The following is a 19,400-nucleotide window of genomic DNA, read 5'->3' as shown; positions in this document are numbered from 1 at the left end:
TCACTCACGTGTACTAAGATTCTAATTGGAAACTTGGAAGGTGAGATAAATTAGTTGGGTATAAGATTGAAAAGTTTGGACATAATTATTAATTAATTTTTTATTTTTAATAATATTAATAAGAGTAATGTTACCATTACAAATTATTTTATAATATTTTTATAAAATGTTGATGTGGCCTACCTCTTATTAGTTTTTATTTAGATCCCATCATTAATATCACTAGTGTTTAATCCGCGCGATGCGCGGGATCATTTAAAATCTCATAAGTAGAAGAAAATACAGGTAATTGCTTTAAATATATATTATATATTGTTAAGACTCTTAGTCATTACAACTCTACTATGTAAAGCTATAAAAATGGTTTCATTAGAAGTAATAAAGTTGTAAGAATTAGATATCTTTATATTTCTTTTAAAAAAAGAAGGAAGAGAGGAAAAGAAATAGAAAGAGAAATTATTTAACTTATCATATTTCTTAGGTAAAACTCCATAGTGTTCCATTAAGCAATTCATAAGTAATAATAGCACAATTGACATTATAAGGAAAATTTTGATGTATTCAAGCAGATATATAACTGATTGAAACAGCCATAGTACAATTATATACACTATGTTGACACACATAACTTTTTACTTTACAATAACTAAACAATAGGGGAAAATCTATTTATTTTAATAAAGCAAATCCTTTTGTCTACATTCTTCATTCAGCTTATACACTTTGAAATCAACCATTTTGGGCCATCACAGTGTCTAACATACTAAATTGTGAAACATAATTACATTTTATAGTAACGCTGTTCTAATCTGTCAGCTTTATTCAGTACATTCAGTTTGGTCTTGTAAAGTTAAAAAAATAATAATTAGCAATACTATGAAATACATAAAGACTTGTAGAGTAAGGTAGTATATACAAAAGAGTTCAGTGTTTTTTCTTCTTTGTAGCAATTTGCTTAGTACTTTTTGGACGTTTTTGAAGCATTTGGAGCGGCATTCTTTCAGGTCTTTGAACAGATGTTTCTCCTATTTCTATTTTTTGATTGGCTATGTACTTGTCCTTCCTTGATTTTCTTACAATTTCCTCCATTGTTTCCTGCAATAATTTGCATTGTTATGTATCTATTAGATATGTAAAGTATATTATGTGTAAACTAATGTTTGAATCATATAATAAGCATGTTGAAGTAAGTATATTTCAATCACCTGATGTTCTTCAACTTTACTTGAGTCTTTTTGCTTATGTAAAACTTCCATCTCCAAAATTTTTGAGACCGTGTAATTTTCTTTTCCATACTTCAAATTATATTCATCAAGATGCAGTTGGAACAAATATTCATTGCCAATTATTTTTTGAATCTCTTTTGGTAAAGTATTCTCATCTAATTTCAACATCTGTATAAATAAAGTATCATTCAATTAGCAATATATATAAATATACATGCAACATTGGTAAGAAAGTATTAAAACTTCAGTTTTCAGAAAATAAATATATAGGGCTGACATTTATATATGAAATTACCTCTTCTTGCATCTCTGCAAGTTCTTTTGCAGTTTTAGCAATAATTTTCTCAGCTCCTTTGTCAAACAATATGAATGTGGTTGATCCGGTTTCATCTTGTACTTGGACTTGTATTCAACACTTATAACAGGCATTAAAAAAAACTCAATAAATCTTCATGCTGGTCATGCCAATATGCACTAAAAATATGAAATAAAATAACATTTTAAAATAAGATAAGTTAGAAGAAACAATTAACAGAAATAATAGAAGACTAATAAACAAATAGGAAGAAGTACAAAGTGTGCCATATAAGACACTCAAACACTAATCAGCGTTAACATTGCAAGTAAAGTTGTGGCCCACTCTTAGAAGATATTTCTTCAGGGAGTAAGAAAATCAATTACGACTGTACTGCCTATTACAGTTTCTCAACAAAGCAACAAAATAAAAGCATGAGATGTTTCAATATTAATGGTTTGAAAGTATATTTACATTTTTGGTGAGCTAACAATAAAGAATTAGATAAAGGAAGCTAAATGTTACATACCTACTTCTACATCCCCTGTTCTGCAGAATGGCAGAATAGCCATTAACATTGCAAATTGTTCACTTTGAAATGGCTGGTAAATAATCAAATACACAAATTCTTGGGAGCATATCACAATCTTAAAATACAAAATTGACTTTAGAAACCAATAATAGTTAAACTAAAAGCCAAATATCTAATGTTGAATTGACTTTACAAATTTACTTTAGAAGTCAAATTGATTTTAAAACTGAATAAAAGTTAAAACGATTAAAAAAAAAATCAAATGTTGGCCTTGCCATTGCCATCTACCCCATCAATCTCTGCTAAGCATTTAAAACAAAAGCACATCCAAACATAACTCTAAATGTTAACAAAAATAAATAAATAAACAATAAGCACTATGAAACAAAAGATTAGTATGATTGTGACACAATAGTTGCATTGCATCAAATAAAGGGCCTCTTTGGAAGACCTCCACTAATGCCTAAGGACTTGCATCAGTTAAAAGGCCCATTCGGTTGAGAGTCCATCTTAGTCATTTGGCACTCACTGGTTCAAGTTTTATTACAATAATTACAAACTTACATGTAGGGTTAGAATTTACTGAATAAAAGGATTAGGATTTGTTTGAATTCGAGCTCTCATATTTATAAAAAGGCCCCTAACTCTTTTCCTGCAACGTAATTAGACTACAACTCGAACTGATTCGTTTGAAATTTGCCATACCAGGAGTATTATGTAAGCTGGATTTAGAGGAGGCCCATGATTACATCAATTGGAATTTCTTTATATATATGCTGAGACAATGTGGCTTTACTAAAAAATGGAGCTGATGGATTTATACCTGTATATCTAGAGTTAGATTCTTTGTTTTGGTAAATGTAGCATAGTATTATATGGAACTCTGCAACTTTGACAGCCAATGATGTTGAATTAAGGGAAGCATATTCACCAGCCAATAAATGCTTGTGACATTCCTTTAGGAAGTGCTCGGGGGATAAATCTAGTAGTAGTTATATATATATATATATATATATATATATATATATATATAAAATATACACAAATTACGATGCCCTTTTAGCTTTGAGCTGTACCATTTGTGAAAGGCTGGTTTGTAAAGTTGGGAGTTCTTATAGGCCAAGCATGCCTTTCATTCCAATTAAAATTGATCCATCTTAGGACAGCCTAATCCAGTGATATAAAAATAAATAAAAATACTGCAGAAACTACTATCAATAAAGCCTGAGATTTTCAATTGCAAGCAACATTATGGGGACAATCTATCCAATGGATAAAAAAGGCTGACAAAACAATGAACTGGAAAGTGACATGATCTTGCTGCATTGCACGCAAGGACACAAAGACTCTTCTACAGTCTACACCATTGGGAAGTGCAAATATGGTTAGATATCTCTTTCGCTTTGTTGCCTTACGTTGTTAAATTGATTAATGGTTATTTAAAATCAGTGAAAAACCACCCCAATCAAATTGACTGTAGCACTCAATATTGTACGGCATAAAAGGCACATTAGGTTAGTAAGGGTAGGGTGGTAAACCATTCTATAGGAGCTAATATATCAACTAATTCTTAGGATTTTTCTATTAACCAATCCCTTAATGTGGCTCTGGAAAACAGAAAACACAAATATATGAAACACAGATTTTGCTTATAGCAAACACTTCAGTAGTGTTTAGGCATAAAATGCAGTAAGAGATTTGAACAATAGTTCTTAAACGAAATTATACAGGAAAATTCCTGCAGAGATTTGAACAATCAATTTTCACAACAAAGTACCAAAAGGGGAAAAATGAACACAGAGAAAAGATGCGTATATTTCGTCCAATTTTCACAACAAAGCACTCAAAAAAAGTAGAATGAACAAACAGAAATGATGCGTACCTTTCGTCAAAATAGCGCCAATCTCTAACTCCGTATCTCAAAACCTATGGGGCGTTTGATCGTATTTAGCTTTGACGGATGCCGATTGTGATGGTCTAACCCGGCAGGGTATGGCAGCGGCCGGCCGTACGAATATCCACTGGTTCGCAGAGTCTGAAGAGAAGATCGATAGGGTTTTAATCGCAAAACAGATCTACAATATTCCGTAAATTGACGGAAACAGAAGAAACTTATCCCGAAATCACAGAGAAGTTTCAAAACCGAATCAAAACAACAAAAAATCATAGAAAGAAGGAGAGGGAGAGGGAGAGAGAGAAGAACGTACCTGGAAAACTCAAAAGGGGATAGCGATGATCAATCGAATCTCCAGTGTGGCGCAAGTCTTTCTTTTTTTTTTCTTTTCTTTTCTCCTAGCGGAGTTTGATGTGAAGAGATCGCCTCTATCGTAGTATGGCTAGGGTTTTTTTTTAGAGAGGAAAAAAGTTAAGAAGACTGATATGAAGAGAGTAGGTTTTTCCCTTTTTCCCTTTCTCTTTCTCTTTCTCTTTCTCTGTATCGCAAAATTGGTAGTTTTATTATTTTTTTCTTTTGTTTTTTTAAGAAAGAGCAAATGTTAAGTAGTCTGAAGAGAAGGCAGATATTTCAAAATTTCTACGTTTTTTTCTTTTCTTTTAACAGTTTTTTTTTTTTAATATAAAAAATTACAGCCAAACGGTGTTAACATTTTGAAAACAATATAATGTATCGCTTTTTAAAGTTACACATGTTTGAATTTTAAGTAGGAACTTTTCCTATTTGTCATTACCTCCTTAATTTTAGGAACTCATTTTCTCTCAGCTTCTGCTTTTATATATATATATAGATATAGATTTTTTCATTTACTAATAATCAATTACCACATAAACAGTTTGTAAATTTTTTTTTTTGTAAAATAGTTTGTATCTCTAATATTATTCATATTAACAAATATATAGAAGATAGAGTATCAATTATCAATGATTCTAGTCTTTTTTTTATATAGAGTATCAATTATTTTTTAACAAAGTTTATTTCAAAGCTAGTTTGAAAAGAAACTCTTCAAATTTTTTATATGTCTTTATATTAAGTGTGAATTTTAAAATTCTAGCACCTGGATTACATGTGCTTATTATATACTCCGTACTTGCAAAATTTTAATAAAATAAAAAATTAATTGTTATGTCATTAAAAAAAGTTATAATTTTAAGTTTTTGTGATCTAAAATTGTGTATAAAAAATAAGTTTATTAATCGAATAATAAATAATATCTTATTTAAATAAAATTTAATATACATATTAAAAACATGAAATTCAACCATTAAAATTTCAAAATCCACAATATATATATATATATATATATATTTGAAAGTAAAATAACATAAATCCCTAAAAAGTAAGAAATCCCTCTTCCTTGAAGTTCCTTGGTGCAATCTTTCCAACCAACGGTCCCACACGGTTTCAGCTTTCCTTCCAACCAAGGTTGTTAAACCTGGACCGGACCGTACGGTCCGACCGGAAAACCCGGGAACCGTTCCATGCGAAAAAAGCATGAACTCGTCTGAACCGCGGTCCGACCGTCCGGTTCTGTGAACCGTGGGCAGTTCAAACGGTTTGAACGGGTGCATTACTTCTGCCTTAAAACGACGTCGTTCCAGCCTTTTTTTTTTCCCCTCCTATACGGCGTCGTTCAACCTTTTTTTTTTTAACCCTCTCTCCAGAACACTCCGAAACCCTCACTCTCTCAATCACACGAAACCCTCACTTCTCTCATTCACTCTCTCGTCTCTGCCTCTATCCCTTGTCGCCGTCGTTCCACCATAAATCCTACCGCCGTTCCACCCTTGTTCCACCGCCGTTCCACCCTTCTTTTGGCTCAGCCCAGATCGCCGTCATTCCACCCTAAATCCTACCGCCGTTCCACCCTTGTTCCACCGCCGTTCTGGCTCAGCCTAGATCGCCGTCGTTCCACCTTTGTTTGATCTCAAAGTCTCAATCACTCTCTCGCCGTCGCAGCTCAGCCCAGATCGCAGTCAGCCCAGATCGCAGCTCACTCACTCACGCTCATCTCTGCCTCTCTCCCTCGTCGCCGTCACAGCTCACTCTGTGCCTCGTCGCCGTCGCCGTTGTTTGGTACTTTATTACCCCTAATCTGTTTTTTCTTTGTTAATTTTTGCAAGTTGATTGTTGATGATTTGGGTCAATTGAAAATGTGGATGATTGTGGATGATGATTGTTGATTTTTTTTTTTGCTGAAAGCATTGTTGATTTGGAAGATATGGTTTATTTTGAACAACAAACTTGACCATATCGTGTATGAATGGACTGAAAGCATCACGATGGAACACAGGTTTTTAACTTATTTGGAAATTTTGTTGTTGTTTTTGTTTCTTGTTATGATGAATGTGGGTATGGATTTGATTGGCTGTTTGTTTTGAATAATAGAATATAAAGTCTTAGTGATGCAACTAAGAATTGGCATGTTATGATTGGTGTTATTGGAATCAGAAATGGCATAGGGACAATATTTTTCACAATGGCTGACATGGCATATTGTGAACCTAGTAGAAGTTATATTGTTCCAATCACAATGGATCATGTTAGGACTTAGGAGTTGTAGTAAAATGTTGCTATAAAGCTATAAATGCTGTGTCCTTAGCATTACTATTTGACTTGGATTGTGGACTTCTTTGGTTATGAAAAGAAGCACTTTGTGAAAGTGATGTAGCTCCAATCACAACAGATCGTGTTTGTAGTTTTAGAAAAAAAGTTGTGTTCTTGGCATTACTTATGTTTTTTGTTCAGTTTAGCTGATTGAATTCTCCTTTCTATGCTGAATTGTGTATGGGTATGATTGATTTGAATTGTGGACTGAACTCTCCTTTAGTGGGTTGTCTTTGGTTATTGCATTAGACCTGAATTGCGATATTCTGATGAGTTTTGTGATGAAGTAGTAAGAGTTTGGAATGTGACAGGATTGGAATTTCTGATTGAGTTTAATTCTATCTGGCTGTACTTATATGTGGACTAAGTTAATGGGTTTATATCCCACATTTGGTTGATCGGGGAATTTGAGAGCTGGAGAGAGACTTAAAGTTTGGATTCTCATTTCATTTTATTTTGTGCTTGGTAAACAATTTGGCTTAGTTTATGATTCTCTCTATATTAGCACCTATAGATCAATTTGTGATTCTTTGACTCTATGACTTTGTGTATGTTAGTTTGTTAATTTGACTTTGTGTATGAAGTTGTGATTCTTTGACTATTTGTATTTCAAAAATTGATGGGTCTATGTGTGTTTGATTGGTTGTTTAGTCTTTTAGATTAAAATGGAAACAGAGATCGGGTCTACTCCATCACATGAAGTTGATTCCAATGTAATGGAGTCTAGCTCTAGAGTAAGGGAAAAGGTTGATCCGGCTTGGGAACATTTTAGCCTTGGGGCGGATGAGAAGGGACGAAATACTTTCACATGTATGTATTGTAGGCAAACATATAAAGGTGGGGGTATTAATAGGATGAAAAAACACCTTGCAGGGATAAAAGGTGATATTGGATCATGTAAAAAGGTTTCTCATGATGTGAGATACCAAATGTTGGAATATGTGAAGGAGTTTGAGTTGAAGAAAAAAGCTGAAAAACAACGACAAGCAGAAATGTTTAGTGTGCCTTCCACAAATAGTGATATACAAGAAGATGAAGATGTTCAAGAGGTGTATAGTAGTGGGTTGCCTAAAAAACTTGTTTTAGGTAAAAGAAAGGGTACAAATCCGGTGGATAATTATTTTGCTCCAAGAACTACTCCAGGAGCTCAACCTAGTCTTAAAAGTGTGTTCCAAAGTAAAGAAAGGGTGAGGCAAGCTGATATGGCTATTGCAAGGTTTCTGTATGATAATTGCATACATTTTAATGTAGTCAATTCAGTGTACTACCAAAAGATGATTGATGCTGTAGCTGCTGCTGGTCCTAGCTACAAAGGTCCATCTTATCATGCTGTACGGGTCCCTTTGTTGAGGGATCAAAAGAAAGAGGTTCAGTTGTTGGTTGAGTCACAACGTAGGCATTGGGCAGAAGTTGGATGTTCACTTATGGCTGATGGTTGGACGGATACTAGACATAGGTCATTGATTAATTTCCTTGTTTATTGTCCTAGGGGAATGGTATTTGTAAAATCAGTTGATGCCTCAGATATTGTGAAGAGTACTAGAAACTTATATAAACTGTTTGATGAAGTAGTTACATGGGTTGGTCCAAAAAACATAGTTCACATGGTTACCGACAATGCTTCCAATTATGTATCTGCTGGTAAATTGTTGTGTGAAAAGTATAAGACCATTAGTTGGTCTCCTTGCGTAGCACATTGCCTGAATCTTGTGTTGTAGGATATGGGAGACATGCCTCATGTGGAGAGACTTAAAAAACGTGCATCCAAAGTTACAGTTTTTATTTATAATTATGTAGCTTTGATTGCTTGGTTGAGGAAGAGACTTGGTTGGACAGATATTGTACGTGTAGGAGCAACAAGATTTGCTACTACTTTTCTTTCATTTGGAAGTCTTCATGTGCATAAGCATGACTTGCAAGCCTTAGTGACTAGCAAGTTCTTTGTGGACAATAGATTGGCAAGAAAGTCAAAGGCAAAAGAAGTAGTTTCTATCATTTTAGATAATTTTTTTTGGGATGATATTAATGTTCTTGTCAAGATTTCATCGCCGCTCATTCGTTTGTTACGGATTGTTGATTCTGATCAAAGGCCTGTAATAGGATATGTGTATGAGGGCATGCATAGAGCACGGTTGGGAATCAAGAAGATCTTCCGAATGAAGAAGCACTTGTACAAGCCATACACCTCAATTATAAAAAACCGTTGGGACAAACATTTGCATAAAGATCTTCATGCTGCTGCATATTGGTTAAATCCTGCTTTTCAATATAATGAGGAGAATTTTTGCCGGAAACCAGCAGTACATATGGCTGTTTTGGACTATATTGGGACAAAATATGATGGTGACAAAGAGAAGGTAATTAAGGAAACCCAATATTTTCGAGACCGTATTGGGAGCTTTGATAGAGAGCTTGCATTGTCAACAAGCACAACCACTCATCCAGGTGAGAAGTAATTAGTTTACTTTAATACCATATGTTTATTAAAGGATATACTGTGCATTCAAGTAATTAGTGTTGCATTCAAGTAATGTAGTTGGGAATCTAATTACTTTAATACTATATGTTGAGAATCTAGTCTTGGACTATATGTTTATGTTAATTAATATTAGATTACGTTGTGTTATGAAAATTAGATGAATGGTGGAAGTTGTGGGGTGCTGATGCTCCAAACTTGCAAAAATTGGCAATTAGAATCCTTAGCCAAACTTCCGCTTCTTCTGGATGTGAGCGTTGTTGGAGTTTATTTGACCAAATACACTCTAAGAGGAGAAATAGATTGGAGCATCAAAGGCTCAATGATCTTGTGTTTGTTCATCATAACTTGTGATTGAAACATAGGTAACTAAATGCTATATCTTGTCATTATATTAATTTTTAAAAAGTCATTTATTTAATGTAATTGTTAGTTACTAATTATGTTCAAATTCCAATAATGAGCATGACATTTTATGATGCAGGCTTTACAACAAAAAGTTTAATTTTGACCCCATTGATTATGCAAGTATCGACAAAACTGATTTTTGGATATTTGTGGAAGAGGAAGACCCATATCTTAATTATGAAGAGTTGGAGAATGCAATTTATGAAGAGGGTGCATATCCAGCAAGTGCAGGGCCTTCTTCTAATATTGAAGGTTAGTTTATATGTAAAAAAAATATAATAACCTATATTGATTTTTCTTTTATTTTTTTAAGCTTGTGTAAACATTATTATGATTTTTCTTTTTATTTTGTTCAACCTTGTGTATAGAATCTGTAGATGATAGCAGTGAGGTTGAAGGAATTGATTTGGGAACATTTGGACAACCTGTTGGCCCTCCTCCTGGATTTCCAGGGAATGATGATGAGCATGATGATTTGGACATTGATGATTTATGATTTATGATAATTATGTTTGAACTTCGAAGTTATATTTTGTATTTTAGAGATAATTTCTATGTCTTTTTGTAAGAAGGTTGGAAAACATTTCTATGTATTCTGTTTGTGTACTGTAACATTTTAGAGATAATTTCTATGTATTTTATATTTTGTATTATGTTTGTGTACTATAACTTGGAAAACATTATTATGAGAAACAAGGTTGTACACAATGTGTAGTTGTATTATGAGAATTTTTCTTGGTTGATTTCCTATGGTGTTTGGCTACGAATTTCGTGTCCTGTGTTATGTTTGCAATGAGGTTTTAATTGAATTTTTCTAGGTTCATTTTGGGTGATTGGTTGTGAAAATTCTGGGTTCATAGGGGCTGTTTTTAGTGATATATTCAGTGGGCTTTGCTGGGATTTTGGTTGTGAATTTTTCTGGGTTCATGGGGGCTGTTTTTGGTGATATATTCAGTGGGTTTTGCTGGGATTTTGGTTGTGAATTTTTCTGGGTTCGTGGGGGCTGTTTTTGGTGATTGTTGTGAATTTTTATGGGTTCATGGGGGCTGTTTTTGGTGATATATTCAGTGGGTTTTGCTGGGATTTTGGTTGTGAAATTTCCTGGGACTGGTTGGGTTTTACAGAGGGATTTGGTTGGTTTTTTTGGGCTTTTTATGGGTGTTTCATGAGGGTTCTTATGGTTAGTTTTGGAGTTGTTTTTCTGTTTCAACAGGTATTGTGAGAATTTTTCTTGGTGTAGTTAATTATGGAAATATTAGTTGCGAAATTTATGCTATAAATGCTGCTTTACTATTTAGTGAAAGTTTCAACAATCATTAACTAAAAGACTCTGCACAGATACTTGGAAGTGGCTTTAAGTTTTCTAAATAAAAGTTTGTATACTTGTGGATGTAGGTTTTTATTATTAAAAGTTTTTTTTTTTTAAAATAATATTTTAAACTTTAAGTTAAGCATTGTTTACACTGTTGGCAAACTGCAGCCTATTGAAACTCTGAACTCCCACTTATATTTTTAAGTGCTGTTTGAGGATTGCATTTTTTAAGAATAATGATCTCTCTCTTTTCTTAATTTATTTTCTCACATACTTGTAATTTGTAAATGCAGGCTTGACAAAATTATAACAATGTTCATTTGGATTGCACAACACAACTGAAATATAGGGGAATGTGAACAACATTTTCATTTTCTAAATGAATTAGACTATTCTAGTTAATTAATTTATTTATTTATTAATTTAATGTTTTTATATATATTTAAAATAATTATTAAATTAATTATGACGTCATCACGGTTTGACCTCGGTTCGACCTCAAAACCCTTGAACCTCTCCCTTTTATGGTTCAATGAACGGTCCGGGTCTGAAAACCTTGCTTCCAACAAGTTAAAGTTGATTTTTCCATCACATTTCACTTTCACGTGTAGGAAGATTCTTATAAGAAACTTGAAAGGTGAGATTTTTTTGTTTTTTGTTTTTTTTTTGGAGAAAAGAAAGGTGAGATAAATTAGTTGTGTTAAGATCGAATAGTTTTGACATAATTATTAATTGATTTTAAATTTCTAATAACATTAATAAGAGTAATGCTATAGTTACAAATTATTTTACAATATTTTTATAAAATGTTGATGTGATCAATCTCTTATTGGTTTTGTCTAAGCTTATTATTACTATCACTTTTTATTTACCAATAATCAATCACCACATTAGTAATCTGTAAATTTTTTTGTAAAAGAGTTTGTATCTCTAGTATTATTCATGTTAACAAATATATAGAAGATAGAGTATCAATTGTCAATGATTCTAGTAATTTTTTTTATAGAGTATCCGTTATTTTTTAACAAATTTTATTTCAAAACTAGTTTGGAAAGAAACCCTTCAAATTTTTTATATGTCTTTATATTAAGTGTGAATTTTAAAATTCTAGCATCTAGATTACATGTGCTTATTATATCCTCCATGCTTACAAAATTTTAATAAAATAAAAAAATTAATTGTTATGTCATTAAAAAAATTTAAAATTTCAAGTTTTTGTGATTTAAAATTGTGTATAAAAAAAAAAAAGTTTATAGATCGAATAATAAGTAACATCTGATTTGAATGAAATTTAATATGCATGTTAAAAATATAAAGAACATGAAATTTAATAATTAATTTTTTAAAATTCACAAAAAATATATATATATATATATATATATATATATATGTATATCTGAAAGTGAAATAACATAAATTCCTAGAAAGTAAGAAATCCCTCTTCCTCAAAGTCTCCGTTATGCAATCTCTCTAACCAACGGTCCTACACAGTTTCAGCTTTCCTTCCAACAATTTAAAGTTGATTTGTTTCGTCACATTTCACTTTCACGCATGGTTATTAAATTCATACCAGACGTTGACTTGATTTATGAGCTGGGTCACTAGTTCAACCAGTGAGTCATCAGTCAAATTGCAGGGTCAAATAAAAAAATTTTAAAAATTAAGTTTATGAAAGCATAACCTGAATATGTAATTTTCTTTTTAAAGGCATATGTCTAAATTAAACTCGCCATTATAATTCAAAATCAATATTTCATAGCCAATAGCATTGGAAGAAACAAACAAATTAATTTATAATTGTCAGTAAAGTTAAGGCCAGCTAAAACCTAAAGCAACAGACAAATTCAAAGCAACAAAATGGTTAAAACCCAAAGGAAAAACAATGCCACACACTCACACTGTACACAACAACAACAAAATTATCAAAAGTTGCTTTAAACTAAAAAGAAAACAAGAAATAAAGTATAAAAAAAAAAACCTAAACAAAAGAAGATAGTTGGTGGCATAGAGTTATATGGTCATACTTACATGCTAATTGTTGGCCAAGTACATCTATTTAGACTTCAAAGCATAAAAAAATTTATGCACAATAGCAACCCATAACAGTAAGTTTTGAGAATTGTGAAAACTGAAAAGTGACGGTACACATACAAACAACAAAGTACAAAGTGTGAATCTGCCCCAAATCAGATATTGTTCTCTTTAGGATGGGCAAGGATCAACCTACGTCCCACCCGCACGAATTTGCTCAATCCCACATTGGGGAGAGACGCCTTCCACCCTTTCATTTTGAACAAGTGGACAGATACAGCAGCTCCAAATTCAACCTCCACACGATTCCAGTCAAATTGATTTAAGTCCTTTGAATCGATGGGACTTTCATATAGCTTTAAAAACCATACATGATTACACGTCATATCCGTAATCTGTTTGAATCTGTAAGGGATCAAATTAATGAACTTTATCCCATTAAATTTCAAGGAGACGTGAACAGTATCATGCCATTTCGGTTCTAAAACATCACAGTAATAAAATTTTAGATAATCATAATGACGACCAACCTAAATTGAAATGGAATTTCCAACACTTTGATGATTGAACCACTTTGGAATCTCTGATCCAGGTAGTATAAGTTCATATTCGTATCGTGATTGCCAAAATTCTCCAAATTGTTTGCAATAATCAAATTCAAACAAATTTAATAATGTATTTTCGAGAAGGTAAAAAGAGTGTTTCTATATAACATTGAATGAAAGAGAGAGAGAAACACCTGACTGAACAATCTGTCTGATGATTGTGGATGTAGCGAATGGGAGTTTAGTATATACACTATTCTTATAGATCGTGGAAGCTTTGGAATTTCCAGAAGATACTTACAACATCTTATTCCAAGTGTCTCTAATCTAGTAAACTTAGTGATGCTTTCCAGGATGGTAATAATATTGATTTCATTTAAATATAGACATTCCAATACAAGAAAGTAATCAGACTTCATCAAAAAATCTAATTCAATTAGATTTCCAACATTACTCAGATCTAGATTTTGAAAATTGCTTAGATCTAGAAAAGCATATGACTTTGGAAAAGTATTATATTCACACCAAGGTCTCAATTTGCTAGTATATATAAATAGTATCTCAGGCGGTGGTAATTTATAGATGATATCTTCAAGATCTACAACATTTTTACAGCAATAGCTGTATAAACCATGAACCCTAATTATGTCCATAGACCAAGTGAGACACCATTCGGCAAATAGGAAAGGAAAAAAAATCAAGCCTTGAGCAGGATAAAATATCCAAAGTGTCGAGAGATTTCCACGTGAGATGGCTTGGAAAATTTTGAAGTTTTTCACAACTAGAAAGACGCAATTCTTGAAGCTTATCAAGAAATCCAATGGACTCATGACACTCAACTAAATTTTTGCAAAATGAAAGGTCCAAGTTCTCTAAGTTTGGGGCACATAAATTAGGTAATTTTGTAATAGACTCACATTTACGGAGGTTGATACTTTTCAAATTCTGGAATTGAAACTCTTGTAGAAAAAAAAATTATGCTTAACAAACTTTAAATTAAAAAATTTTGAACATAATTTTTAAAGAAAACCATACTTGATTAAATAAGTTCTCTAACCGAATGCGACTATGTGGCATCTCAAGTGTAACAAGTTTTTGAGGATAAAAATTGGATGGTAAGGGAAAAGGATAATTAGGCAATTGAAGGAACTTTAATCCGTTGCAGAGATATTTAAGTTCTTCACAAATGTGCACATTATCAACTAAAAGAAATTTGAGATTTCTCATCCTTTTGAAAGCTTTAGGTGCCAATGTCACTGTTATTGGTTTATGGAAGCACAACATTATGCCTCGAATTTTATCTGAATCCTGTTTGGATAGAGCATTGGGTGGAAAACATTGCACAATAGAATTTGTCAACATCATAACAATTTGAAATTTTAAACAAAATAGGTTAATGATAAACTTATATTTTCTGAACATAAAAAAAAAAAAATATATATATATATATATTGATTTTATTTTTTTGCTTAAAAAAGAAGAGAAGAAAAAGAAGTTATACCGTATTTTCTGTAAGAACTTCTAAAGCATCATCATAACACCATAGCCTTGTACAATTTCCAGGCACATTTGATTCTTGTTGAACAATATCTCTACCCATTTGTGGTAGCAAGTCATGCATCCATAAATTGTCAAATCCAACACTTATGAGACACTTATCAATAAGTTTTGAAATACCAGAATCCGGATATAAATTGCAAGCAGCTAAGATATCCACAATGTAATTTTTGGACAATCCTTGGAAGAAACATGCAATATCGAGGAAAATATCTTGTTCATTTTTGTCCAATCCTTCAAAACTTACTTTTAGTATATTTTGAATTTCTTTGTTTGGAATATTCTTATACTTTTCTAATTCACTTTCCCATTCACGTATGCTTCTTCCACGCAAATCGGAACCTATGATTTGTAGAGCTAATGGAAGGCCATGTGAATTGATTTGTAAGAAGTAAATAATTTGCCTCAGGTTCGTTTTTATTGAAGGCATGCATACTAAAGAGTTGAAGAGCTTCACGTCGATCCAATTGCACAACCTTGTAGATTAAAGGATCATTTCCAAGAGTGGTTAGCACATGTTTGTCTCTTGTGGTTATAATAACTCTACTTCCATTAGCAAGCCAATCGCATTTTCCGAGAAAATTTTCCATTTGGCCCAATTTATCCACATCATCAAGAATCAAAAAAATCTTTTTACATGAAAGTCTTTCCTTGATCATATTGATTCCTTTGAATGTACTGTGCACCTTAAATTCTTTGCTCCCTAAGATCTCAGAAAGAAGTTGCTCTTGTAGTTTGATTATGCTACAATCTGTTCTTGAATTTTCTCTGACATTCATTAGGAAGCTACTTCCTTCAAATTGATCAGCAACTCTATTATAAATAGCTTTTGCAATTGTAGTCTTTCCTATTCCTCCAAGGCCATGAATTCCAGCCACGCGAACCTCATTTGACTTAATATCTAAAAGATTTTCAACGAATTCTGCACGAGAATCTACTCCAATTGGGTATTTAGCAACAAATAACTTCGTGCGATTTAATTTGGTACTTGATACCACTATAATAATTCCTTGGATAAACTGATATTCTGGAAAACTGCCAATTGTAGAGTACAAGAAACATAGTTAGACTAGCTGGAAATATAAACGCAAAAATGAACTAAATTCAAGATGATTAGATGTGTGACTTACAAGTGACACATTTTTTAAATTAAGTAAATGTGCATGTAACTCATAGTCATAGATTTAAGACGATAATTAATTTGAGACTTAAATGTGCATTTTTCTTCTTCTTTTGAGCCTCTCTCTCTCTCTCTCCTCCTAACACTCTATCACTACCCCTTCTTCTTGTTCTTCGCCTCATGCCACTTGCAGCCCCTTCATCCTACATCACTAACCCATTTATAATAATCTAAAAATGGAACGATTAAGAAAATTTGCAAACTATTAAGTTGATGAGCCTTGATTTAAATCACACTTCCTTCTCTCACAAGTGTGGGCGAAAGGTAATATCATTGGATGAAAGCTCATTAGGGGTCCATTTGGATATTGCTTATTTTGCTGAAAACTGAAAACACTATAGCAAATAATTTTAAACTACTGTAGTGCTTTTTTTTTTTAATTTTTATTTCACTCCTTCCCCCGTATCTTTTTTTTTTTTTTTTTTTTTTCACTCCTTTCCCAGTAGACTTTGATCTCTTTCTCTCTCTCCCTCTCTTCGATATGCACGAGGTAGAGCTTCCTCTCTCTTTCTCCCATGGAGCTTGGTATTATGAAGAACTAATGTTTTAGTTTCTTGATTTGGGAACTCGGTGGTGGTGGATGGGTTGATCAGCGGTGGGTTTGATGGGTTGATTAGAACTCGGTGGTGGTGGATGGGTTGATCGGCGGTGGGTTTGATGGGTTGATTGGCAGTGGGTTTGATGGGTAGATCTGTTTGATGGGTTTGATTTGGTTTTGGTTTCATATGGATTTGATGGGTTTGATTTGGTTTTGGTTTCATATGGGTTTGATAGGTTGATCGGTTTTGATTTTTTTTCATATGGGTTTGATTAGTTTAATCTCAGATTGGTGGCTTCTGTCTTGGTCTTGGTTTTGATCTTCTGTTTTGATGGGTTTGTTGGGTTTCAAGAACATGAATTGTATATTCTAGGAAGAACATGAAGAACGGGCGTTGAAGGAAAAAAATGCTATGCATTTCAGTTTAGTCTTTGCGTTTAATTGGAAGCTACTGTAGCAGTGGATCCCACAGATATACAAACGCCAGACGCAAAACGCTCTCTGTAGACGCTATCCAAACGCATACTACATGTGTTTGTAATTTACCAATCACGTAAAAATATAAAAATAAACCTTCTATTTGTGCTAGCCTTTAATGTCTTAGTAGTAGCAGTGCTCTTAGTGCCTTAGTAGATAGTAGTAGCAAATATTATCGTGAAAAAATATTTTCGTAATTTGGTATTTAGTAGTCATAACAAAACCTTCAAAGGTTTGAAAGCTATAAAAAGAACAAGATTAGTGTTAGATACATACCCATCCTCATAGTGCCATCTAGACAAACTAGCTGCTTCATATAAAGCTACCCTCCACCTCAGCACTTTCTCTATGTTATTCTCGGATTTTTTTTCATGTGTAGTTAGTGCTAATCCAAAACTATCTTCTTGCTTGCGTACTTCAGATGGATCCACTTTGTAATAAATTGGTAAAACTTTTTGTCCATTTTTCTTACACTCAAGAATTTTGGTAAGTTCTTTGAGGCACCAAGTGGAAAATGCATAATTTTAAGAGAATATGATAATTGAAATCATTGATGATTTAATGGCTTTGATAAGTTCCGCTGAAATTTCTTCACCTCTTTGGAGATCTTTATTATCAATGAAGGTCTTGAAACCTTCATCACACAAAGCCTGATATAAATAGCCAATAAAACCATGGCTAGTATCTTCACCCCTAAAACTCAAGAAGACATCATAGTCCCCCTTGTGAGTGGAAGAAGAAAAGGAGTCTCCCTCATCGGTTGGGAAAGCCACCATCAAGATCTATAAGGAGAAGATTGGAAAGATCAGAGATGTGATGAAATGTGAAGTACAAGAGATGAGTAAACCACACCAAAAAAAAAAGAAAAAAAAAGAAAAAGAGAGAGAGTCTTTTGAGAAAGAGCAATTTGAATGGAATGCGTAGGTTGAATGAACAGTTTGGAAGGGGAATGGGAATGAAGGCCTTGGAAAAGAGCCTTTAAAGTAGAGAAATTCCTACACGTCTTCAGTTTTCCTAAGAAGTTAAAATGATGTTTTAACATCGTGAAAAGGACTCATCAGTCACTTTATATCTGTATAACAATTTTGACCCATGTCCCATTCTCCCCTATTTTACATCCTCATTAACTGTAAAACAATAATAACTCTTTGTCTCCCTTTTACTTTTTCTCCCCCTTTTAGTTTCCATCAAGAAAATCTGCCTCCTAAAGAAAGGTCACTGAGCATTCACCTTATGTTAGGCTATGTAAAAATAAATAAATAAAGTGATTCAAGTTTTGTGGTCTTAAGCAGAGCCGGCTTCAAGATTTTTTTTTTTTTTTTTTTTTGAGTGGTCATTAATGAACTTAATTAAAAAAAAAAAAAAAATCTAATAAAAGGATAATTTCATATATTGAAGGGGAAAAAAAAACGCAAATACATAGAATTTTACAATTTCTTTTTATGAGTTTTCATATTTTGAAATTATTGCATTAGTTTTATTATCAATGCTACAAACTACATCTCCTTCAAATTTTAGCTAATTTTTTTTTTTAAGGTTTTTTCTTTCTGTTTGAAAGGACCTATTATATTATTAAGATGACCAAAGTTTAATTTTGTTGGACCTAAAAAAATTTAGGGTGATCACAACTTTTTTTTTTAAGGATAGACAACTCATAAAATTTTTAAAATTTATATATATATATAATTATTATTACTTTTCCAAGTCAGGGTGGTCTTGTGACCACCCTACCTTCAACGTGGAGCCATCCTTGGTCTTTAGGAACCTTTCATAACGGATTCATGATTGTGTTTGGTTTTGAATATTTAAAATCAATAAATTTGAAGAACAATTGTTAATATAAATTATTTGATATAAATTTAATCACACATTATGATAAGAGTTGGGTGCATCATAGCACTGTGGGTCCAGCCCACACTTGATAAAACACTTCATTAAAGAGGTCGTTGGACAAGCCACAAAACCACAAAAGTCAGCCTATTTTCTTCTTGGGCAGTGACTTAGGTGTGTTGGACACGCTGAGGAGAAAAAGAAGAAAAGAAATGGATTGATGCATTAAGGCTATTCGGCATTGGTTAAAGCAGAGTAAAGGTAAGTGAGTTGCATTTATTGTGATTTGATGTCAAGAACGTGAAAGAAAGAAAAGAAGGAAAAGATGAAGAAATATAAAGTAAGGCCATTCGGCCATTTGAAGAAGGGTGAAGAGGAGAAGTCCTGGGGGAAATTAAAATAAGGTCCTCAAAGGTGGACAAGTGACATGGT

At 32.8% G+C, this 19,400-nt stretch overlaps 4 protein-coding genes across 4 annotated transcripts; 2 read left to right on the top strand and 2 right to left on the bottom strand.

Moving 5' to 3' along the window:
• Positions 1-768: 768 nt before the first annotated feature.
• Positions 769-4,190, bottom strand: LOC126706353 (uncharacterized). Its single transcript, XM_050405773.1, has 4 exons — positions 3,936-4,190; positions 1,522-1,641; positions 1,206-1,394; positions 769-1,095 (listed from the first exon to the last, which is right to left on the bottom strand). Exons 2-4 carry the CDS (start codon positions 1,531-1,533, stop codon positions 925-927), a joined length of 372 nt encoding a protein of 123 aa, XP_050261730.1. The 5' UTR covers positions 1,534-1,641; positions 3,936-4,190; the 3' UTR covers positions 769-924.
• Positions 4,191-7,279: 3,089 nt separating this feature from the next.
• Positions 7,280-8,332, top strand: LOC126707085 (uncharacterized). The gene has a single exon (XM_050406692.1). It carries the CDS (start codon positions 7,280-7,282, stop codon positions 8,330-8,332), a length of 1,053 nt encoding a protein of 350 aa, XP_050262649.1.
• Positions 8,333-8,859: 527 nt separating this feature from the next.
• Positions 8,860-9,444, top strand: LOC126706963 (uncharacterized). Its single transcript, XM_050406555.1, has 2 exons — positions 8,860-9,059; positions 9,251-9,444. The coding sequence occupies exons 1-2, from the start codon at positions 8,921-8,923 to the stop codon at positions 9,442-9,444; spliced, it is 333 nt and encodes a 110-aa protein (XP_050262512.1). The 5' UTR covers positions 8,860-8,920.
• A 3,552-nt stretch (positions 9,445-12,996) lies between these two features.
• On the bottom strand, positions 12,997-15,373 carry LOC126707084 (disease resistance protein RPP2B-like). The gene is made up of 3 exons (XM_050406691.1): positions 14,888-15,373; positions 14,444-14,694; positions 12,997-13,246 (listed from the first exon to the last, which is right to left on the bottom strand). The coding sequence occupies exons 1-3, from the start codon at positions 15,371-15,373 to the stop codon at positions 12,997-12,999; spliced, it is 987 nt and encodes a 328-aa protein (XP_050262648.1).
• Positions 15,374-19,400: the final 4,027 nt, after the last annotated feature.

Source organism: Quercus robur, chromosome 11 (assembly GCF_932294415.1).
Source record: "Quercus robur chromosome 11, dhQueRobu3.1, whole genome shotgun sequence".
In the NCBI taxonomy this organism is placed as follows: Eukaryota; Viridiplantae; Streptophyta; class Magnoliopsida; order Fagales; family Fagaceae; genus Quercus; species Quercus robur.
The sequence above is the reverse complement of the archived record's forward strand: the minus strand, read 5'-3'. Positions and strand labels throughout refer to the sequence as shown.